The 25,045-nt window shown below is 42.6% G+C and overlaps 1 protein-coding gene across 2 annotated transcripts; it reads right to left on the bottom strand.

Moving 5' to 3' along the window:
• Positions 1-3,146: 3,146 nt before the first annotated feature.
• On the bottom strand, positions 3,147-24,761 carry LOC121937029 (squalene synthase-like). 2 transcript variants are annotated; one of them, XM_042479841.1, is made up of 9 exons: positions 24,649-24,761; positions 18,324-18,452; positions 17,696-17,793; positions 13,558-13,741; positions 12,292-12,420; positions 9,277-9,468; positions 6,649-6,825; positions 5,617-5,769; positions 3,147-3,783 (listed from the first exon to the last, which is right to left on the bottom strand). In XM_042479841.1, exons 2-9 carry the CDS (start codon positions 18,423-18,425, stop codon positions 3,562-3,564), a joined length of 1,257 nt encoding a protein of 418 aa, XP_042335775.1. In that variant the 5' UTR covers positions 18,426-18,452; positions 24,649-24,761; the 3' UTR covers positions 3,147-3,561. The 2 variants fall into 2 exon arrangements, with proteins under 2 accessions (XP_042335775.1, XP_042335783.1); XM_042479849.1 differs by lacking the exons at positions 18,324-18,452; positions 24,649-24,761 and having other exon boundaries at positions 13,558-13,815; positions 17,696-17,769.
• Between the last annotated feature and the right edge of the window lie 284 nt (positions 24,762-25,045).

The raw sequence follows: 25,045 nt of genomic DNA, 5'->3' as shown, positions 1-25,045 counted from the left end.
CAGAGGAAATCCTGGGCTGGGACAGGAACCCTTGACTACCAGAACGGAGGGCCCTAGTGGGAAGGTGAGGAGAAAGAAGGTCTGATAAGTAAGGAGGGGGCAGTCCATGGAGGGCTTTAAATGTCGACAGCAGGAGCTTATACTGAATGCGGAAGGGGAGAGGGAGCCAGTGAAGGGGAGAGATGTGGTCAGAGCGGTGGGTGGAAGTGATAATGCATGCAGCTGAATGCTGAACAGAGATTAAAGGATGGAGGTGAGAAAGAGGAAGCCCAGCCAGGAGGACGTTACAGTAATCAAGTCGTGAGACCACTAGGGCATGGACCAGGATCTTTGGTGATTTCCCAGCATTTCTATTTCTTGCACATGTACCTTTTAAATCTTAGTTCAGTTGAATGTTCTTTTGATATCCATTATGGTTTCTTTAGATATCTCACTTTTCCTCCTAGTTGGAACTTCTTTGAAATTGTGTTTTCATGTATCTCACTTTTAAGAAACTCCGTTCCATCATGAACGGAGGGCATACTTATCAAATTTGCAGATGACACCAAATTAGGAGGAGTAGCTAATACCCCAGAGGAAAGAATCAAAATTGAAGAAGACCCGAAAAAGATTAGAAAACTGGACCAAAACTAACAAAATGAACTATGAATCTAAGATACTGCACTTAGGTAGAAAAATTGAACTGCATAGAACTAGGATGAGAAACACCTGGCTGAACGAGACTACACGTGAACATGAGTGAAGAGTGTGATGCAGCAGCTAAAAAGGCCAATGCTATTTTAATCACTATCAATAGAAGTATAGTGTCTAAGGGCAGTAGTAATGCCTCTCTACTCTGCTCTGCTCTGCTCAGGCCTCACTTGGAATACTGTGTCCAGTTCTGGGCACCACAATTCAAAAAAGGATGTTGGCAAGCTAGAGTGTGTCCAAAGAAGGGCAACCAGAATGGTGAAGGGCCTGGAAAACGAGCCTTATGAGGAAAGACTTAGGAAGCTTGGGAAAGAGATGTTAAGAGGGGATATGATATCCCTGTTTAAATATTTGAAGGAGTGTCACATTGAAGATGGAGCAAGCTTGTTTTCTACTGCTCCAGAAAGTACAACACAGAACAACAGATGTAAGTTACAGGCAAAGAGATTGCACCTCAACATTAGGAGGAACTTCCTGACAGTAAATGCTGTTTGACAGTGGAACACACTCCCTGAGAGTGTGATGGAGTCTCCTTCTTTGGAGGTCTTTACGCAGAGCCTGGATGGCCATCTGTCAGGGATGCTTGGATTGAGAGTTTCTACATGATAGAATGGAGTTGGACTGAGTGGCCCTTGTGGTCTTTTCCAACTCTATGATTCTATTATTCTACGATTCTATGATCATGGTCATAACTATGGGGTCAGCATTTCTATGTATGGTTGTGAAAGCAGGACAATGAAGAAAGTTGACAGGAAGAGAATCAAGTTGACAACAAGATATGTAACAATAATGCAACAAAGATTACAGTAATAATGTCCGCTAGCCAGAATGGCTGGTTTTCAATATCAGTGTCTTTTCAGAAGGGGTGGAATGGGAGAGTTCTAGGTATGGCATTGTACCATCCAATCCACATCTGCCTGACAGGCAATTCTAATCCTTTGAGGGTTCCCAGGTTTGGAGTAAGTACACAAAGAGGATGTCTGATCTGGCCAGGCCTGAGAACATTGACAAGGCCATGCATTGTATGGATGAGCTCATCATCATTTTGCATCATGTCCTAGATGTCTTGACATATTTGTCCTGACTAAAGAACCAAAGTGTGTTCAACTTCTGTTTCATCCCCCAGGAAGGTTGAACAGTGTCTGAAAGTCTCTGCCTCTGAAAGGGCATTGTGTCTTTCATACTACATAGTAACCGCACTATTGATTCCACTTTAACTGCCAAGGCAGCCTCCTAACAGATGGCCATCCAGCCTCTGTTTAAAAACCTCCAAAGAAGCAGACTCCACCACATTCAAGGGAGTGTGTTCCATTGTTGAATGGTTCTTACTGTCCGGAACTTCTTCCTAATGTTTAGGTGGAATTTCTTTTCCTGTACTTTGCGCCCATTTTTCCGTGTCCTAGTTTCTTCCCAAAGGGAGATGGTTGTCAAAATGTGGCTTTTGCTGAACAAGAAAAATCCATTCAGCAAAAGGCATGCTTTGACGACTGTCTCCCCTTAGGAAGAGAATGAAAATGCTATTGGAGTCAACAATCTTGATCTTGGGTTACTTCAACATTCACTTGAAGGTGCAGCTTAGAAGTTCATGGCATCCATGGCACACATGGACCTATCTCAACCACACCTTCAGCAGGCCACACTTGTGCTGTTTTCATCTCAAAGGATACAGATCTGTGGGTGAAAGTTATTAATACTTTTGAATTGTCATGGACAGTTCATTTTCTGGTCAGAATTAGCTTCATGACTGCTCTCTGTATCTGCACTGATGGTGGACCTATTAAGATGGTCCACCCTCGAAGGCTAATGTAGTCCTTGGAATTATAGAAATCCTTAAGAGAGTTTTATAGCTTCAACAATCTTACTGAAGCTCTGGTCAATAGATGGAATGAAGACACACAGCTCCATGTATGAAAAACACAATATTCCCAACCCCATCCCCACAAGCACCCAAGTGCTGGGTAGGATTTGGGGAGGGAAATGGTCCCTGGCCTTGTGCAGTTAACCATCCATGCCCTATAGCACCATGTAGAAGGCTGCATGATTCTCACCCTTACCTTAGGAAATTTGTGACTTCCAATGGAGAAAACATATCCCCTTACCTGAGCTTCAGGCATTGGATTCGTGGTCCTCTGCCGCAATCCTCCATCAAAGACTCATAGTGTTAACGTTATGCTCAGAGAGTTAGGTCGCAATTGCACTTTGGACCTTCATTACAGATTTGCAACATTGCACAAATAAAAATTACACCTGAATGCAAAACCATTCAAACAATGTACAGTGTGCAACACTGCACAACAATGTTCAATAGAATCACATGCATAATTCCAGTTTCATAAACTTGAACTGAATATAGAAATTATATATCAACACCTCAAATACAACATGTACAAGGGAACTTATGCATCTGTAAGACATAAACAGAATGTCAACTGACACATCAAAGATGATAGCCCAGACTTCATCACAGCAATTTTTTTTTACTGTTAAAATTAACAAGCAACAAAGAGGCACCTTCCAACTTTCTTGTTCAAAAAGATCATATATAAGAAGAAAAAAACTGAAACAAAAACACAGGTCAAATACCCTGCAGAAAAATATATTAAGACTCAAAAAGAGACTTGCCCACAACTAGTCTATCCAAAACTGGGGAAATGGAGAACGAGGAGGATGTCTCCATTGAGGAACCTTAGTTTGTTAACAGCTATATCTTGTGTAAGCTTCCAGTTCAAACAAATTCGCATATTCAAGGTTTTGAGTCTGGTTTATGGACTGGATGACCCTTGAGATCTCTTCCAGCTCTATGATTCTGTGACTCCAATCAAGTCCTCCTGGTCTGAAATAGCATTTCCTTCAAAACAATCACTACATCAATCAGTTCTCCCCAGTGTGTACATGTTCTTCCACCATCTTCGACACCATGCTCAGATACTGCCAGCTCAGGGCTGCTAAAAGCATCACACAAGACAAGTAGATGGGAGAGTAATGGGTCCTGGAGACAAGTCCTCCTCTGGGTAAGGTCACGGAGCGGATAGAAGTGATGATCTGTTGAGTTTTGCTGGAGGAAGGGTCTGTGCTGGGAATCTTCTGGTAGATCTATCAAGAGAAGAATCAACTTCCAGTAAGAGACTGCTTTTACAGAGAGGACTTTTCAATACAAAACTGAGCACTTATTGGGGCTATAGAGAGATTTAAGAAATAAAATGCGAATATTTGCACCAATCAAAAGGCTGGTTATGACCTATAAAAGAAGCAGAATCTGGGAGTATCCAATGAAATCCTTACAAGAAATTGGAGACCCATTCAAGATGCTGAATGGGTAGTTGTTTTATTAGTCCCAATTCAGGCTGATAATGTAATTATAATTTTGTGCAATGTGGTTATCATGTATTTCCAAGTTGCCCTTTTGTGATCTTATATAGCACCAGAAGAAGGCCTTAGTAGTATATATATGGTGAAATGTGCCCAGCTTTTTGACCAATAAAACAGCTATTTCTTGAGCATCTTGAGACATGCCTCTATTTCTTCTATGTATGACCTATAATAATCTCTGTATGGCTGGGTTTGAGACTATCTGAAGAGCCATCTCCTCCCATACAGGTCTGCCTGAACTCTAAGAGCTTAAGAGAAGACCCTTCTATATATATCACATTATCCTCACTGATAAATTTGGCAGGAAAATGGCCTTCTGGAAGGCTGCTCCTAGACTCTGCAACTCCCTCCATAGAGAGGATAGGATGTCTTCTTCCTTGCTCTCTTTTGGCTGTACAGGTGGGAAATTTTTTGTTCCATCAGTCAGCTTGAATCAATTTTATGGAAAATGAGGGACATAAATGAATAATTATCATAATACCACAACTTGTCAATAAGTCCTATGTATTGCCTCACTGTGGTGTCCAGGTGGTCTTGGGCTCTCAATAGGATATGGCAGAAGAGCATAACCTTTGAAGGCTTAACCAACCAAGGTTTGAGCAATAATTGCAACATGCAGTTATTTGGTAGCAGACTTTCAGGAGCAACTCAGCAAGTGGCCAGAATCTGGGGAAATGGCTAGAATTCTCTAGACAGCATGGGAGTTGTAGTCCCCCTTCTAAACTGAGACTGTTGTACAGTGAGCATATAATAAGTCACAACTCATTAGAAAACACAATGATGCTTGGTAAGGCAGAAGAAAGTAGGAAAAGAGAAAGACTGCATTATAAGAGGATATATTCAATCCAGGAATATACAGCCCTGAATTAGCAAGACCTGCGCAGGGCTACTGATAACAGGATGACTTGGAGGTTTCTTGTTCATAGGGCCACCATAAATCAAAGTCAACCTGATCGCTATGGACAACAAAACCTATTTCTTACCTACAAAGGGCAGTTAAACAGGCAGTTAAATATTGGTAGCAGCAAAATTAAAAGGAGCAATAAGACAGTGCAGACACAAAGAGGCAGAGGTGTGCAAGTTTTTGGGCAGGTTTGAGAAGTGAACCGGGCATGTTCCCAACAAATAACTCAATTTAAGTGACATTTACAACAAAGGGACACTTAGCCCTACATTCCATAGGGAGCTCCAGCTAGAGGGAACCACCAATGAGGTTTTTGTAAGTGTTGATTTTCCATTCCACAAGTGATTTAGTGGACCTATTCTACTATCAATAGGATTCTAGCTGGAATATTTATTAAACCCCCATTACAGTGGAACCTTGGTATCTGCAGGGGATCCATTACAGACCCTCCTACAGATACCAAAAATCTCCAGACCTCAAGTCCCATATTCCCTAATGGTGGTGTGATGTGTGCATGCCCACTAGCACAGCCACATGCATGCACAGCTATTAGCAATATCACAGGCTTGCCATCCACTGGAGCTGAAAGCCACAGATGGCAAGTCAGTGGATATGATGGCTCCAGTGTAATCTGTCCCTGCCATCCAACTCACCTCTTCCATGTACTGGTATATGATGGCCTTAACAGCCTGGATGTTGGTGGCATTCATTACCAGTGTGACGGCTTGCCCCTTCCGGATCTTCACCACTCCCCTGAAGACCTGCTGATTGTTGTAGCAGGCTGCCAAGGTAGCAATAGCCATTACCTGGCAGTGAGAAAGGAGACAGAAATCACACATGCAGACAAAGGAGTCCTGATAAATTTCAGCCCAAAGCTTTCATCAATATTTTGGGTGCATGTATGTGCCTTCAAGTCACTTTTTGACTATGGTAACCCCATTAATTTTACAGGGTTTTCCTAGGCAAAGAATATTCAGAGGTGTTTTGCTATTGCCTTCATCGGAAATACAGCCAACAGCCTTGATTGTCCTCCATCTAAATAAAAACAGACCTGATCCTGTTTAGCTCCCAAAATCAGATGGGGTCGGGTGCCTTCAAGTTATTTACACTCTCTTCTTTGGAGACCCAAACATTATTTCTAAATGCTCTACTAAAGATGCTCATTGGGAGCAACAGAGCTCTTATTTGAGAGTGTAATGCTCTTATTTTACCCCTTCTCCATTAGCTACACCCTGAGTGCAGCCCATGCAAGGGACAGAAAGACTTGAAAATGGACCTGGTCTACTGGGACTGGCAGCTGCTCACCATGACATTTCAGGTAGAAATAGGTGTTTTCCACCATCTGCTGTCTTTTAATCAGAGATGCCAGGGCTTAAATCCAACAGCCCCTCCACCCTCACGATATGCCTAGAAAATTCTGGGGCCCCTTCAGATTACACAATTAAAGCACTATGATTCCACTTTAACACCTATGGTTCAACTTTGGGGAATTTTGAGATTTGCAGGGGTATTTAAAATTTCCAGCCAGGGAAGTCTAGTAGATCCACTAGACTACAAATCCCAGGATTATGTAGGAGTCTGCCTAAGCAACTAGAATGGAATCATAGTGCTCTAATAATGTAATGTGAACAGGCCCTTGAAATGCCCTCCCAGAGGCAGAGACCTTCAGAGACCATACAACCTACCTGTGGGATGGCACAGAAGTTGAACACACTTTGGGTCTTCAGCTGAGACAAGCATGTCAAGATGTCGGGAATGTGATGTAAGACGTTGGTGATGAGCTCGTTCATACACTGCACTGCTTTGTCAATGTTCTCAGGCTTGGCCAGATCGGACACTGTCTTTACATACTTGCTGCAAACCTGAGAAACCCAAAGGGTTAGGAAAGCCTACCAGGAAGACGTGGGTGGGATTTTGCAATGCCACACCTAAAAGTCTCACATTTAGCCCTTTCTCTGAAAAGACACTGATATCGAATAGTTCAACCATTCTGGCTTATGCACATTATGCTGCAATCATATTGTGTTGTTGTTATGTACCTTCATAGAATCAAAGAGCTAGAAGAGACCACAAAGACAATCCAGTCCAACCCCGCACCATGCAGGAAGACACCATCAAAGCACTCCTGACAGTTAGCTACCCTGCCTTTTCTTCATATCTCCAAAGAAGAGCCTCCATCACACTCCAAGGCAGCATATTACACTGTTGAACAGCTCTTACCACCAGCAGGTTCTTCCTAATGTTTAGGAGGAATCTCTGTTCCTATAGTTTGAAATCACTACTCAGGGTCCAACTTTGTGGAGCAGCAGAAAACAAGCCTGCTCCATCTTCAATATGACATCCCTTGAAATATTTAAACAGGGCTATCATGTCACCTCTTAACACTCTCTTCTCCAGGTTAAACATACCCAGCTCCCTAAGCCACTCTTCATAGGGCATGGTTCCCAGACCTTTCACCGTTTAGTCACCCTGCTCTGGACATGGTGCAGCTTGTCAATATCCCTCTTGAACTGTAGTGCCCAGAACTAGACACAATATTCCAGGTAAAGAGTGATACTGTTACTTCCCTCAATCTAGACACTATATGCCTATTGATGCATCACACTGTTGACTCATATTCAGGTTGTGTGGTCTCCTATGATTCCTAAATGCCTTTCACGTGTAATGTCAAAACAGGTCTCATCCTGTATCTGTGCAATTCATTTTTTTCTGCCCAAGTGTTGTACCCTCCATTTCTCCCTGTTGAAATTCATTTTGTTAGTTCTAGTCCAGCGCTCCAATTTGTTATGGTCATTTTGAATTCTAATCCTGTCCTCTGGGGTATTAGGTACTCCTTCTAATTTGGTGTCATCTGCAAATTTGATAAGCATGCCCTCTATTCCTTCATCCAAGTCATTGATAAAGATGTTGAATAGCACTGAGCCCAGGGCAGAATCCTGTGGCACTCCACTGGTCACTTCTCTCCAGGATGAAGGGGAGCCATTGGTGATTACCATTTGGGTTCAGTCAGTCACCCAACTACAAATCCACCTGACAATTGCATTGTCTATGCCATATATTTACCAGCCTGTTTTCAAGGATTTCATGGGGAAACTTGTCAAAGGTCTTACTGAAATCAAGATACACTGCATTCCCCTCATCTATAGAGCTGCAATTCTATCAAAAAGAGATATAAGATTAGTCTGACATGACATGTGTTTTCAAAACCCGTGTTGACTTTTAGTGATCACACAGCATCCCTTTCTAAGTATCTACAGACTGTCTATTTAGTGATCTGCTCTAGAATCGTCAGGCTAACTGGGCAGTAATTGTTTGGTTCCCTTGTTCCCCCTTTTGAAGATGTGAACAACATTTGCCCTCCTGCAGTCTGCTGGGACTACTCCTGTTCTCCAGATCAAGATTATTGCCAATAGTCATGAGATTACTTCTGCCAATCCTTTTAATATTCTTGGGTGAAGGTCCTCTGCCACTGGAGACTTGAATTAGAGTACTCAGATATTAGTCAGACATTGGTCTTATTCTTGAGCAAAGGGGAGCTTTTGTCCTATGATAATCAGAAGGGGAAATGGATTTTCCATCAGTCTTCCTCCAGCTGGTGAGGTTAGAATTGGCTATGTCATTGCAGTGTAAAAGAAGGACTGTGGTCACTCAGAAATTTTACTCACCAGTAAACAGGTGCTGGAAATAATCAAAGTTCCTACAGCAGATGGCCTCTTTGGTTTCCAGTTCTCTGGTTCCAATGGAGGTGGAGGGCTCTCTCAAGGACAGCCAACAGCTCCTTAAGAAGAGCCAATGAAGCAGCAGCCTTGGAAATCAGGGCTTTGGCTGCTGGCTACTCATGCCTTCCTGTTGTGGGCAGAGTATATATTATAAAGGGAGGACTTGATTTACAAATCCTTGCATAGTGCCTCTTGAAGATTTACAGGGCACTTCAGTTTGGGGTAGATGCAACTCAAGACTCCCTTACCTTTGCAGAGAGATCTATAAAGGCTACCACAGTGGTTAGGTGCTCCATCTGCCCCTTCTCTTAGTGAGAGATATTTAAGGAGTGTAATCATGTTATCAATCCTCACTCCTCTCCTTTAGATTGTTTTCCCCTGACTTTCCTTCCAGGCCTGATTCTGCTTAGCTTCCAAAAGCAGGATGTTTAAGGCAGTATGGTTGTTTCTGAATGAATTAAAGAAACAAGCCATAACTACAGATGGTGGGGACTGAACTCAAGATCACTACCACTCAGCTGTGATCATTTCCCAGTTCAGATGTTATTTGCCCCCCCCCCTTCCCTATTCTCTGCCCATCCTCATTTTCCTTACCTCTTGAGGCCAAAACTCTCTGCCCTCAAGTTGGTCCTCCAGATAATCCTGGATGATGTTGGTTTTCTGCAGGAAAATCCCCACGGAGTTGGCAAGCTCTGTGTCCTGGCAAACAATAGAGTCTTCCAGTTTGGACGCAGAGAGGAGCTGGGAGACTCCGATCCCCACCAGGCCGGCGACGTAGTGACAGTACTAGAGAGGACAAAAAATGTCACCCTTTAGAGCAGGGCTGGGCAAAAGGTGACTCTAGGGCAGGATATGTAGCTGGCAAAAATGTGATAAAATTCTTTGATACAACATCAGGGCATTTGGGAGGCAGGGGGCACATTTTACATAGGTATAGCTTATTTAACAAAGGCTCTGACAATGTAGCTCCTTTTTTACAAAGACCTTTTACCCCTCTCAAGGCCCAATTCTCTTCCTCATCCTCTGTTGAGCTGCAAGCATTTTAGCTGCATTGGCATTCAAAGGATAGTAAAGAAGAGCTAAGAAAACACAAACCTGTGGTGCTGGGTTGCAATAGTGCACAGTAAAAAACACAATAAACAAAGCTTGGGTGGGGACTGTATGAGTTGTACTAACAACGCAGAGAAATAGGGAGTGTAGATACGCCAGTGACCCCAAATATGCATCTCCAAAAAGCATAGAGCTATTACTCTGGCCAAAAAATTGGAAACCAGAAGAAAAGTGGGGGCTATTGAAAGAAAACCATCCCTGGATACATTTTTGAGGAAGCCTTCAAGTGGTTTCTTGAAGGTTATGAATATTTTTGTTTACTCGTAGAAGGCTGACCTGACTGGATTGTTCCATTTCTTATGTGTCTGTTATTAGTTCTGAATAAAAAGATTTCTGAAATGTGTGCAAACACTCTTCCTTTTTGTGATACAGGAACCTATCCCTATTTCTGCCTTTGGTACTAAATTTTCTATTAAAGTAGCGATGCCAAAAAACACATCTGCTTTCTTAACTGAGGTATGCCTGTATCAGCCTGGGAATCTTGTAGCACATATGAAACTAATGACAGAAAGAAGTTGGTAGCATGAGCTTTTATAGACTTGATCTTACTTCCACAGATGCATATGCAATGGAGGCAGTAGCCTCAAATCTATGACAGTTCATGTCACCAACTCCTTTCTTTCAGTAATGCTGTATCCTCTCTGTAGAAATAGTCCAGTTGACACCAGTTTACCTGTCATGGGTGAATGCTATGTAATGCTGAAATTTGTAGTTTGTTGTAGTTTGTTGTGACACCTGAGCTCTCTGACAGAGAAGGCTTAATGTCTCACAAAACCACAAAACCACAATTCCCAGAATTACATAGGACTGAGCCATGGCAGTTCATGTGGTGTCAAACTGGATTATTTCAGCAGTGTGGATGGAGCCACAGTCTCAAAGGTGCTAAAAGGTCCCTTTGCATACTGATCTTCCAGATTAACGCAACTGTGTTTGAATTGTATTAACTTAGGAAAGGGAGAAGCTGGAAAAGCATCTTTCATAAGATGGCTGACTTTGGAGGCACACACAGGGTCTTGACAGACCGCCTCTTTTCATGCTGGATTATGTCCGCAGCAACCACATGCCATAGCCCTGATCTCTCCTTTCCATGGTGCAAAAAAGAGCCACAAAAAGGTTTTCTTTTTGCGCCCTGGAAAGGGACCCATAGGCGCTATCGCACGGCTTTATGGTGCTCTTTTGGTGCTGCGTCACATAGACGCAATGCCAGAGGAGCACTCTGACGCCACACATCGTGTGGACAGTGCACGGCTTTATGGTGCTCCTTTGGTGCTGCGTCATGCAGACACAATGCCAGAGGAGCACTGTGACGCCACAGCCCATGGCGTAATGGTGCCATGAGGGTGGTCAGGCCATCATGAGGATGCCATGGCCCAACTCCACCTGCAGGCTGGCCTTAATGACCAGTCTGTTGACCTCCCCCCCCCCCCCCCCCACTCTCTCTTCTCTACCTGTGAATGCCAGCCCAGGAATTTATTTACATTTTATTATTTTAATTTATTTTATTAATGCCCCATCTTTCTTCTGACATGGGACCCAAGGCAGCTTATGCCTGTGCTAAAACAAGACAAAGCTAAAAAAACCTGACAATTTTTAAAGAAAATCACAATCAAACGAGTTTTCATATTAAAACACCATTAAATTTTAAAAGTGCAAAATCATTTAAAGATGCCACACTAAAAAATATAGTTCATTCAACCTATTATAAAGATTCCCCAGAACTAAGTAATCATCAAATGCCTCATTAAATAAAAAGGTCTTGGCTTGCAGTGAAAGCAGTGGATAGAGGGATCCAGCCAAGTCCCCATGGGAGGAAAGTCCAAAGCCTGGGAGCATCCACCAAGAAGACCCTCTCTTGTGTCTCCAGCAAATATACCTGTGAAGATGGTGGGACTGCAGTAGGTTTATACAGGAAAATATATTTCAAATATAGTTTTTGTGGGCTTTTTTTTTGGCTATGTGGCCATGTTCTAGAAGAATTTATTCCTGACGTTTTGCCTGCATCTGTGGCTGGCATCTTCAGGCATTCTCTAAAGATGCCAGCCACAGATGCTGGTGAAACATCAGGAATAAACTCTTCTAGAACATGGTCACATAGCCCAAAAACCCACAAAAACTATGGATGCTGGCCATGAAAACCTTCAACTTCACATATTTCAGATAAGCTGGACTTCAACCATGTGTCAAACAAAATCTTTTCTTCTTTTTTTACCTTGTAACTTCTACCAATGCATCCCCTCCATTGTCCTGTTCTTTTATTTAAAAACAAACAAACAAACAAACAAACAAATGGGGGGGTTTGAGCCCTGGAAGCACTAGGATGGGTAAGTTTTTTTTTTAAAACTGCAAGTTTTGTAATCAAATGCCCACCATTTTGGCTAAAGCTTTGTAATCAAATGCCCACCATTTTGGCTAAAGCTTTGTAATCAAACGCCCACCATTTTGGCTGTTCAGCTTGACTATGATTTTGGCCATGAAGATTTGCTGGGAGGAGCCACTGACCTTGTCCCAGTCCTTCTCCGACTCCACCTTCTTCTCCAAGAACTCGGCCATCCCAAGGCCCATCTTGTGGCAAATGTCAGCAATTACATCCTGATAGACCTTTGCCAGCTTCCGGAACTCAAAAGATATCTGAGACGCAAGGAAAAAATAGGCTAAACCTCCAGATAAGTTCAAGGCAAAAGTTAGAGTTTAGGGGATCTGAGTACCACTTTTCTCTGCCAAGCCAGAGGCAAAATATAATTGTATGATACTTTAATATTAAAGAAAATCAGCACAGTATAATAGTTTGAGTGTTGGACTGCAACTGGAGACCAGGGTTTAAATCCTTGCTCAACATGGAAACCCACTCTCAGCCTCAGAGGAAGGCAAAGGCCAGGTTTCTCTGAACAAACTGTGCCAAGAAAAGCCCACGATAGGTTTACCTTAGGGTCACCATGAGTAGGAAATTATTTGAAAGCACACAACAACACTTTTAATATTGAGGTGGGAAACTGTACCAGGTCCGTGGGGCCAAACACCTGTCCCTTGGGCCATCCATGGGGTGTATGGGCTGCCCCAATTAAAAAACAAACAAGTGTCTAGAAATCCACTTATGGTTGTGAAATATAAGAATGTTTTTGTTTTGTTTATAGAGGAAGGGTGATAATTCATCAGGGCAAAGTACCTTCTTCCCCATCCTAGTGCTGCCTATGGGCCATACCCCACCACAACAAGACCCAGGGGCCCTGATCTGGCCTTTCCAGGGTGTGAAAAGGTGCCGCAAAAAAGCAGCTCCTTTTTGTACTCTGGAAATGGCACAATAGCTGTAGTGCTGCGGCTCTATGGCATTACTTCGGCGCTGCATTGTGCGGATGCAGTGCCAGAGGAACTCCATGACACCGTGTGGTGTGGCGCATGGTATCATGCCACCCAGGGGGTGGGGCTGGGGCATACATCATATGGACGCTACATCCCGCCTCCACCTCCAAGCCAGCCTTTAAGGCAACAATGCCTCTGTTTTCCTCAGCAGGCCATTTCCAAATGGCAAAAGGAATAGCATGTCACTTCCTGGCACGTTCTGAATGGGACTACTGAGAAAAATAAAGATTGATTGAAATAGTTGGTAGACTGATTCAATGAAGATTTGTTGTTGTTGTAAGTGCACTCATTCACAAAAATAGATGTTTATGTGTTTTTAACTGATGTTACATTTTCAACAGATGTTACATGTTGTATATTAATCTGTCGTTGTTCTCCACCATGATCCAATTGGGGGCAATGGCTCACCGTTGGGAAATCCTCCAGCACTTGTTTGTGTTTGTCATTGCTATCCATGAATCGCCAGTCTGGCTGATACAGGTAGGAGTGGAAGTTCTGTAACATGGGGATCTTGGTTTCCAGGTTGATCGTCATGTCATCCTCCACCGTGTCCAGAGCCCGGAGAACTAAGTAGAAGATGCAAAGAACATGGCTGTGGGGATGCAGGAGAAAAGAAGAGCCTTTGTGACTTGGATGCCAATGAAGTCCAGGTTTCTCCACAACTGTCTGAAAGATTTAAGATGGATCTAAGATTGGAGGGGATAGAGGAAACTAGAAATGAATTAGATAAAATATTTTTTGAAAAGGGAAGGAAAGGGATGGGGGAAAATCAAAACTTTATGGACTCTTATTAAAAAGAGAATTAGAACAGGAAAGAATAAAGGAAACAATGACAAAATGGAGCAAATATGTTCAACATACTTTAAATGTGAAAGATTGGGGAAAATTGTGAACTAGAACAAACAAATTTACATTGTGTCAGAATCTTAAAGAAATTTATTAGAAAATGTTGTATATGTGGCACTGAACACTGACAAAATTACCTAAGATATATAAAAACCTAGATACCAAATGTTGGAAATGTAAAGAAAGAGATGGCTCATATTTTCACATATGATGGAATTGTATAATAGCTAGAAAATACTGGAGGGAAATCCATATTGTTATAACAAAAATTCTAGGGAAATTTTTCTTTATGAAACCAGAATTGTATCTTTTAAATAGGACACTTATATTGGATAAAGAGACAGAAAAAAAAATATTTGAGATTAATTCTGAATATGGTAATTGCAGCCAGGTTACTATATGCACAAAGATGGAAACTTCAGGGTGTGCAGACCAGCTGTTAAGGCTGGCCTGGGGGTGGAGTCAGGGCGTGGTGTCCATACGACACATGCCCCAACTCCGCCCCATGGCAGCGTGATGCTGTGTACTGCTCCACACAGTGTATGGCATCACAGCGCTCCTCTGACACTGCATTGACATGAAGCAGTGCCAAGGGCACGACTTAAAGCCATGATGCTGCAGCTATCATGCCCTTTCCAGGGCACAAAAATGAGCCACTTTTTTCAGCTTCTTTTTGCGCCCTGAAAAGGCGAGATAGGGGATGCGAAATGCGGCTGCTGTGACCGCAATCCGGCATGGCCTCTTCATCCAACTCCACCAATTGAAGACTAGTTAACAAAGGGCTGAAACAGATGGAGCTGCTCTGGTCCCAATCAGCTTGGGACTGCTGCCTTGAGTCCAGGAGGAAGGCGGGATATAATTAATAATAATAATAATAATAATAATAATAATAATAATAATAATAATAATAATAATGCTTTCAAAGCGGACCAAGGCTGTGGTACTGAATGGACTGCTGGTAGGAGCAGATTAAATCTGCTCCTTTTGCCTGTAGCTTTGGGCTGCCTTAGGCAGCCTCTGAGCAGCTTCTGGCCGCATTTGGGGCAAGCATCATCTAAACACCATGCCCTCCCAAAGTGGCCACAAGCCGCTCTATTTGGCTAGTCTGTTTCTGTCTGAAGTTAACAGACATGAGAGATTTGGCCAGACTCTCAGGGAGTTTGTCCAAATCTCTCACTCTCACTCAGGGAGAATTAAAGAAGAACTTCCAATGATAGAAGACAACTGCAATTTAATTGTAAAGTATTGGAGAATATATCAATATTTGAGGGATAAAAAATCCACATTATTATTTTGAAAAATATGGTTAAAATATTTAATGAGAAAAGAATGGAGAGTGATAAGAGAATGTTTAGACAAGGTTGAGATATTAAGAAAAGATAAGATATAAGATCAAAGAAATATAAAATATTTTTAATCAGTTAGGATGCACCCAAATTATAAGTAACCTAGACAATAAGAAGAAAAAATCCAGTTGCATTAGAAGGAAGTTACAAAAGTAAATAGATGTCTTTGTAAGAGTTAGCATTATATATCTGTAATTATTGGGTTATGTGGAGGGGGTTATGTTAGTGTTTTTGTAAGTGTGTAAGTTTGGTTTACTGTTGATGCAGATACCGAAGTTGTGGAATTTGTATTGTTTGGTTTGGGGTTTTATGATATAATGTTTAGTAGTCATAATAAATATTATATTAACAAAAATATAATATTCCTCTTCCACAAGATTTAAGAAATCAAAGGGAAATTTAAAGCAATAATGGGAATGCTCTACAATCAGCAGGGGAACACAAAACATGACGACCAAGATGAATTTTAAAAAATTGCAACAATATATGAAAGAACTATATAAAAGAGAAGAGGAGATGAAAGATTGCCACCGTACTGGTCTTCGCTGAGAGGAGGCTGCCTATACCAGTTACCTCTACTATGCCTAGCCCAGAAGACATTGGAAAGGCCCTCCCTTTGTTTCAACTGCCACCATTACAAATACTTAGTTTTTGTGGGTTTTTTGGCCTATGTGGCCATGTTCCAGAAGAGTTTCTTCCTGACGTTTTGCCAGCATCTGTGGCTGGCATCTTCAGAGAATGCTTTGCTTGGAAAAAGTTGGTTGTATATATACTGCGCGAGCCTGGGAATGCAGGAGTGATTTGCATGTGTATTGTTCTCAGGCTGGGATGCTAATGCAAAAGAGGATTAATGTCTGCTAATTGGTGATCTTTATCTGCTGGGAAAGCCCCTGACTCTGGTTTCCCATTTGCATTTGCTGAGTCCTTATTTTGCTATTCCTCAGGATTGGTAGCCAAATTTTGTTCACTTTACAGGTTTCTTCTTTCTGGTTGAAATTGTCCAAGTGTTTGTGGATTTCAATGGCTTCCCTGTGCATCCTGACATGGTAGTGGTCGGCATGGTCCAGAACTTTAGTGTTTTCAAACAGTATTTTGTGCCCAGGATGGTTTGTGGCATGTTCTGCTACTGCTGATTTTTCTGGCTGACCCAGTCTGCAGTGTCTCTCGTGTTCCTTGATTCTTGTTTGCACACTGCGTTTGGTGGTCCCTATGCAGACTTGTCCACAGCTGCATGGTATGCGGTAAACTCCTGCGGCTGTGAGAGGGTCTCTCTGGTCCTTGGCTGAGCAAAGCATTTGCTGCATTTTCTTTGTTGGTTTGTAAACCATTTGAAGGTTGTGCTTCCTCACCACTTTGCCTATTCTGTCTGTGACTCCTTTGATGTATGGTAAAAACACCTTCTCTTTGGGTGTTTACAATTACAAATACTATTTTTTTTAACCTGAGAGAACACTTCTCTATGAATCTCTAGGTCTTCCAGTATTACTGTAAGTTTATTGCACAGGGCTTGGAGAATGGGAACAGAGCAGAATGGAGCGGAACAGGAAGGGAATGGAATGGGGGGAAATACAGTCAGCCCTTCTTATACACAGATTCAAGCATACACGATTTGAAAATGTTCAAAAAAGTATAAATTTCAAATATGTAACCTTGATTTTCCATTTTTTATAAGGGACACCATTTTGCTATGTCATTATATTTAATGGGACTTGAGCATACATGGATTTCGTTATACACAGTGGATTTTGGAACCAAACCCCAGCATATAACAAGGGTCCACTGTATATGTTATTGCGTGGGAGAATGCTGCCAATGCCACTGGAAGTTCCCAATCCATTCCCCAACTGTTCCCTGGCAGCCATTTTTGAAGGACTATTTAGAGTTGTTCGTTGAAATTGTCTGCTGTGGGATGGATGGGGAACTGTTTAGGGACTCCCAGCAGCATCAGTGGCATTCTCCCATGCTAAAACATATGTTTTCCCCCTGTTCCATTCCCTTCCTGTTCCGCTCCGTTCCCGTTTTCCAAGCCCCATGTGATAAACTTATATGAGTCCACAGTCAACCTCTGGCATATGTTGACCATAGAACGCTGGAGAACTTATTAGAGACTCCTAGAGAGAACATATTAGTCAAATTTGTGAATCGTCAAATTCACAAAAGGGAAACCACTGAGTGTGTGGAGCCAACTGTATTATTTTTGAGGTGCAACTGGCAGAGCCAAGAGGGAACTTGACGTGTCCTTGCTGCATGAATCTGTGAACTGTAGTCCAAAAATGGATACCTTTTCCCAAGCTCAGGTCCTCTGCCCCCTTCCTCTCAACATACACAAGACACTCAGAGAGGTTCCAACTCACCGCAGCTCCCCCTCGAGCACCTGGACGACAATGGAATAGGTCCAGCTGATCTGGTTGAGGTACTGGTAGCAGAGGCGGAGGCTGTCGCTGAGTGAGTCCTAGAAAAAGAGCACAGGTATCGGGAAGGTGGTGGAATATTCAGAAGTAGTGCACCTTTATCTTCCTCTGAAATATGATTTAGGTAGTATATTGCAGAGGAAGGAACTAGCAAAACTATCTCTGAGTACTCTTTGTTTAAGTAAACCCTCTGAAAATCATGAGGTCACCATAAGATGACAGGCGTATACACACTCACAGAAGGTGGGGGGGGAGAGAGAAATGAGTGGTGAGTTAATACAACCAGCACTCCTATCCCTCCTACACACACCCCAAAAAATCCCAGCCAGTCAGGTCAGTGGGAAAGGCTGTTTCCACTGATCAGCTGAACATGTGAAAAGTGCCTTTTTCTGGGATTGGGGTTTCCAGATGCCAGCAGGATTATATGACAAAAACTACGACATATAATTGTATGAACAACTAACCAGCACTTATTCAGTGTAAAGAGTATAAGGAGATGAACCAGAACAGAGACTAACAATCCAATTCAAGTGAAGAGGGACCCAGTCAAAACAGAGACGCACCAACTTACTTCATCCATCTTGAGCATCACAGTCTTGGAACCTCCCATCTTGAACCGCACCAGGTTGTAGAGCTCCTTGGGGTGGCCCAGCCAGTTCTTAAACTGCTCCATTATCTCAGGGTGGAAAATTAGGGTGTCCTGGGGAGGGAAAGCTGTGGTATGATTCAGTCTGATGGGGGAAAGTTGGGATTGCCCCTCTTCAAATTTCCTATCTATCCTTTCCTGTCTATACCAATTACCTCTTTTTTAATCGCTCCCCTTATTAATCCTTCTTATTTTTGGCACACTACTTTTTAAAAAAAAAATAGTTTATTTCATAAAAAAAACATTTACAATACAAACACGTAACATATACATACAGATATACAAAATATGTAAACACTTGACACTTATATTCTTTCATATCTCCCATTTCTACTTACATCCTTCCATCTCCCATGCAACAAACAACAAACAACATAAATCTTCCTGTAACTTCAGGTACCCTTATATCCATTGAAGTCTAAATAATGTTATAACTTGATTACTTCTCATTTCCTTAATTTAAATTTTATCATCTGTTTCCTTATATAAAGAAAGAGAGGAAACTAAAGACAAAATAAAGAGAAGAAAGAAGGCTCTGTATAGTTTAAAGGAAATCTCCTTACATTTTGTTGGTATTGCCTTTGACTGATACGTACATAAGATCAGGCTCTGTCAAACAATATGATTTCTACTGCATCTTAATTTAGATGTCCAAATACTTTGAAGTACTATATTCCCCACTCCTAAAAGGGTAGGTATGAAGGGAAGAAAGAAAAAAAAACTGCACCTAAAGGCTCATATTTTTACCATTCCTTCAAAAGACTTAGTGTCATTATGTCCCCCTTTTTTTCAAAGAAATTAAACACTTGTTTCCATGTTTCTAAAAACTTTTCTGATGATTAGTAATTTAATTTTCTTGTCAATTTATCTGATTCGAATATCTCATATAGTTTAGCAAACCACTCTTTTAAATTTGGAACCTTTTGACTTTTCCAAGTTTTTGCATATACCATCCTAGCTGAACAGATCATATAAAAAAGCACAAATCCATATCTCTTTTCCAAATTTTCATCAATCATGTTCAAGAGAAATATTTCTGGTTTGTCCTCTAATTTTACATTCAGCATTCTATTAACAGTTTTCCGTATGGTTGACCAAAACTTTTTTGCCTTTTTGCATTTCCAGCAGAGGTGGTATATTGTCCCTTTTTTCTTTTTACATTTCCAGCATTTACTGTTGGAGTTTCCATACGTTTTACAAAGTTTTGCTGGCGTTAGGTATCACCTATAACATATTTTGTAGTAGTTCTCTCTTATGTCTTGACATAGAGTGTATTTAACTCTTTTTGTCCATGATTTTTCCCATTGATCAAAGTCTAGAGGCCTTCCTATGTCTTGTGCCCAAGCTATCATATTAGATTTAACCTGTTCCCTTTCCGTATCATATTTTAATAAACATTTATAAAGTGCTGATATTGTTACTCCTTTCTTTGCCCACAAAATGCTTTCCAACTCAGATTTAAGGGAATTTATTCCCTCAGTTTTTTTATCCATATTAAATCTGTTTTGCAGTTGGTGGTATAAAAACCAATCGTCAATTTTTCCTTCTGTTTTGAGTTCTTCCATTGTTTTCATTTTCCAATTTCCTTGCTTAAATTTAAGCAAGTCAGCATATCTCAGCCATTTTCCATTTCTTATTGGATCTGTTCTCAGAAGGGCCTCATGTGAGGAGCACCATAAGGGGATACCCATACAAATTAATTTCTGATATTTTTTCCATATCCGAAAAATGGCATTTCTAAATAAGTTATTTTTGAAATCTTGGTTTGCTTTTATTTTCCCATAAAACAAAAATGCATTATTTTTGGCACACTACTTTTAACTGTGCAAATGAACTCATGGCAACTGCTGAAAACTGGGCATCCAGTCTCAGATCTGAACCCAGGAGCATAACGCTACCCATAAATCGTAATTCCCATATAGTACTGAGTGTAATGCTAATAGTTGAGACATAAACAACTAGCAAAATTAAGATTATACACTGGTGCCTCGGGATACGAAATGATCGGGTTACGAAATTTCCGGGATACGAAAAAGTTGGATTGGCAAAAACTGTTTCGGGTTACGAAATTCATTTCGGCGCGAAATTCAAATGCTGCAAAGTGCAGCTATAGGCTTTCCAGTGCTAACGGAAAGCCTTCTCTTAGCTAAGGAGGCTGGGTTAGGGGTTAGCTTTGGCGCGAATTTTGAATTTCGTTAGCAGTATTGATTGGCTTGAGAAATCAAGCTGATCATCTGGATTGGCTAACGAAATTGGGGGGGGGGGTGGCCTGGCTTCAGAAACAAAAGCCGGCTTCCATTGATCTGCCCCCTTTGTCTGGCCTTGTGGACTGGTGAGGAAGAGTTGCTTCTGAACTCTAACTCGTGGTTCCAGTGGAGGTTTGGACTTTTTCTGGCTTTCTGCCTTTGGACTTGTTCTGGCTTTGTACTACTGTACGTGTACAGTGCCAGGTGTACACTTCGGATCAAGACCTGCCATCAGGAATTTCTGTACAGGTAGGTGTATGGATTTCTACCTTCTTCTTGTGGGGTGAGACAGTGTGACCATGCTTTTGCTGTGGGGTGGTGGGGTGCTTTGGTCATGGCTGTGATGATTTGAGAGTGTGGGGTGTGTGACCATGGGGTTGCATTTTCAGATTTGGGGTTTCTGGGGTTTGGGTTTGGGTTCTTGGGTGCTTTGGTCATGGCTGTGATGATTTGAGAGTGTGGGGTGTGTGACCATGGGGTTGCATTTTTAGATTTGGGGTTTCTGGGGTTTGGGTTTGGGTTCTTGGGTGCTTTGGTCATGGCTGTGATGATTTGAAAGTGTGGGGTGTGAGTTTTGCAAGTTTGGCCTTGGCTCCATGTGGGCCAGAGAGTGTGACCATGGGGGTGGGGGTGGTTTCCAATTGTGGCTTTTGCTCAGTGCCTGTGCCTTTTGTCCTTTTTAGGCTTGAGCTATGGCTCCCAAGAAAGCCACAGATAAAAGCGGTGGTGACAAAAAGAAGAGGGCTCCCTTGTCCTTGGAGGACAAGAGGGAAATCATCGCCAAGCATGAGAGGGGCGTGCGCTTGGTGGACATTGCCAAGGAGTATGGAAGAAACCCTTCGACAATTGGCACTGTCCTCAAGCAGAAGGAGGCCATCAGAAGCGTTGTGGCTCCTGCGAAAGGCGTGACTACGATTGCCAAGCAGAGGACACCAAAGCACGAGGAGATGGAGCGCCTGCTGCTCCTCTGGATTAAAGAAAAGGAGCGAGCCGGGGACACTGTGACCACCTCGGTCATCTGTGAGAAGGCCACCACCATTTTTGAAGACCTGGCCAGCAAGGAGGCAGGCGAAGGAACTTCTTCCCAGGAGGAGCCAGCCACCCCGGAATTCAAAGCCTCACGTGGCTGGTTTGAAAGGTTCAAAAGGAGGACCGGGATCCACTCTGTCGTCCGTCACGATGAGGCGTTCAGCGCAGACCACCAGGCCGCCGAAGCATTTGTCATCAAGTTCAAGGCCATGATGGAGGAGGAAGGCTACGTCCCGCAGCAAGTGTTCAATTGCGACGAGACGGGCCTCTTCTGGAAGAAGATGCCTCGCCGCACCTACATCACCCAGGAGGAGAGGAGATTGCCAGGCCACAAGCCTATGAAGGACCGCTTCACACTTGCGTTGTGTGCGAATGCCAGAGGGGACTGTAAGATCAAGCCCCTGTTGGTCTACCACTCAGAAAATCCAAGGGCCTTCAAGGCACACAACATTCAAAAGGACAGGTTGCCAGTGATGTGGCGTTCCAATGGCCGCGCATGGGTCACACGCCTCCTTTTCGTGGAGTGGATCAACAGTGTCTTCGGCCCGACTGTGAAGCGGTACCTGGAGGAAGAGGATTTGCCCTTGAAGTGCCTCCTCCTCTTGGACAATGCTCCTGCGCACCCGCCTGGCCTGGAAAAGGACATCCTTGCTGAGTTCTCCTTCATCAAGGTCCAGTTTCTGCCGCCCAACACGACCTCCCTCTTGCAACCCATGGACCAGCAGGTCATTGCCAACTTCAAAAAGATCTACACCAAGCACCTCTTCAAGCGGTGTTTTGATGTAACGGAGAGCACACAGCTGACCCTGCGAGAGTTCTGGAAGCAGCATTTCGATATCGTCGTGTGCTTGAAGATGGTGGACTTGGCCTGGCAGGAGATCACCAGGCGCAACCTGATTGCTGCGTGGAGGAAGCTGTGGCCTGATGCTTCTTCCTTGGAAGGGTCACAGACCGAGGGTGCTGAGCCAGGTGAAGAAGAAGAGGTGCACGAGATTGTCTCCATCGCAAGGTCCCTGGGACTTGACGTGGACGACGAGGACGTGGAGGAACTCATTGAGGAGCACAGTGAGGACCTCACAACAGAGGACCTCAAGGCCTTGGCGGCCATGCAACACTCGGCCGTGGATGAGGACGTGCTCCATTTTGACAGGGGCCAGGAGGAGGAGGCGGCGGGGGCATTTTTGCCAACGGCAGAAATTAAAGACATTTTGCGGCAATTCCACAATGTGTCTTCTTATGTTGAGAAGCATCACCCTGAGAAGGTGTTGACCAGCCATGCCATTGCCCATTATGATAATGTCTGCCTTAGCCATTTTAGGAACCTGCTTAAGGCCCGGCAAAAGCAGACATCCTTGGACCAGTTCTTCACAAAAGAGGGAGAACCGTCATCCAAGAAGGGCAAAGGTGCTGATGACCCTTAAAAAAACCACCAAATTTAAAAAAAAATTGTTGTTAAAATGGTTAACTTTGTTAAATTGGTTGAATTGGTTAAATTGGTTGAATTGGTTAAATTGGTTGAATTGGTTGTCTGGGTTTAAATTTGGGTGTTTTGGCTGCCCCCCCTCCTCCTCCTCCTCCTCCTCCTGCCTCACTCTGAGATGCCAGGACCAGCAAAGGTAAGAAAAAAACTTTTTTTCTTTATCCTTTAGAATGGACCTGCAAGTCATTCTTAAGCTCTTTAGTGCCTCAGGCAACTTTGTATTACATTGTATTGTAGGGTACTTAGCTTAATAGGCCTCTATTGTAACTTTGTTTTGACTTGCAGGTTCAGTCTGAGGTCATAGAACGCATTAGTTATTTTCAATGGAAAAAGTGTTTCGGGTTACGAAATTTTCGGGTTACGAAAGGAATGGCGGAACGAATTAATTTCGTAACCCGAGGCACCAGTATACCTTCAAATTACAATAGCACATGCACAACCTAAATGTGTTTGCATATGTATAGTGAAGATTTTGTTAAAATGTGATGTTTTTAAAGAAAGTTTTTTAAAATAAAAGATTACAATTTTTTTAAATTAATTTAAAATTTTGAAATTTGAATTTTAAAAAATTCTGGGGCCTCTCCTTTCCCCTCCCACTGAGCTTCACCCCACACCCACCATCTTCTAAGGCATTTTAAAGGGAGGCAGATGCATGCCACATCCCATACCTGCCCAAAAGTAGGTGTTTGAGAAGCAGTGGTGTCACCCGCCCCCCCTAGTGTGTCACCTGGTGCGGTCCGCACCCCTCCCTGAACCCCCCTAGTGATGCCACAGGTTCAGGCTCATCCAGTCCATTACTAACAGCAGACACTAGTTTAGTACAGAGACAGCTTCTTTGGAGTCAGATGGAAAAGAGAGATAGAGTTAGGTATCATCAGCATACTGTTTGCACCACGCCCCAAAATTCCAAATGACCTCTCCCAGTGGTTTCATGTAGATGTTAAATAACATGGGGGACCCCACAGGCCAATGGCCAGGGGGCTGAACTGGAGTCTCACAATACCACCTTCTGAGTTCACCCCTCCAAGAGGGACTGAAGCCACTTTTAGAAGGTGCCGTCAAATCCCATCCCAGAGAGATGACCCAGAAGGATACCATTGTTGACAGTATTAAGAGCCGCTGAGAGGTCTAGGAGGACCAACACGGACACACTCCTCCTGTCCAGCTCCCTGCATAGGTCTTCCACCAAAGCAACCAAACTGTTTACATACCATAGCCAGGTCTGAAGCTGGATTGAAATGGATCTAGATAATCCATTTCTTCAAAAAAATCCCTGGATGAATCCTTTCAGTTTCAGATTTCTTTTCTCATGCTATAAGTCTCTCTATCTACTCCCTTTGTAAGCATGCCCCCTATTCTTTCATCCAGTGGCTATTCTGAAATAAGAACATTTACAATGTATATAATGTCTGAGACAACCCATAAAACATCTCTTAAAAACATTTTTTCTTTAAAAATGTAACAGTTTCTATTATATATATAAACACATACATACCAATGCTCAGAAATTTCTGGAGACAGTCTGAACTCACTATACAAGTGGAAATTGGTTACCAATGGGTTCTTATTTATGGATATTTTTCATGACTCCATCAGAGAGAACCAATCCGAAGACATATGCTACAACCCATCCCCAAAGTAACTAAATCCTGACTAAGTTCTAACTGATGCAATAGGTAAAAATTGCTCAATCTTAGGCATTGTGTTTCCAAATCTTCATTTAAACACTCTAGTTTTAAAGTTTTAAGTTTCAAAATCCATTCTCCTCCTTTCTTCTTTAAACAGTTCCCATTTTTGTCAGTTAATCCCTCTAACCTCCAAACCCGCATGCCACATGCACCTTGTGGCTGCAGATGGTAGATGACAATAACACAACCGTTGCAGCAATAATA

This window comes from Sceloporus undulatus, chromosome 1 (assembly GCF_019175285.1).
Source record: "Sceloporus undulatus isolate JIND9_A2432 ecotype Alabama chromosome 1, SceUnd_v1.1, whole genome shotgun sequence".
Taxonomy (NCBI): Eukaryota; Metazoa; Chordata; class Lepidosauria; order Squamata; family Phrynosomatidae; genus Sceloporus; species Sceloporus undulatus.
Note: the sequence above shows the minus strand (reverse complement) of the source record. Positions and strands in the feature narration are given on the sequence as shown.

What these genes read in the sequence shown, in the direction of transcription:
- LOC121937029 (XM_042479841.1), bottom strand. Translation starts at nt 18,425, where the DNA reads ATGGAGCAGTTTAAGAACTGGCTGGGCCACCCCAAGGAGCTCTACAAC. An exon ending in GTGCTCGAGGGGGAGCTGCG is followed by an intron (nt 13,742 to 17,695) that starts GTGAGTTGGAAC and finishes GCATCCCCACAG; the next exon opens with CCATGTTCTTTGCATCTTCT. An exon ending in TGCTGGAGGATTTCCCAACG is followed by an intron (nt 12,421 to 13,557) that starts GTGAGCCATTGC and finishes CTTGCGTCTCAG; the next exon opens with ATATCTTTTGAGTTCCGGAA.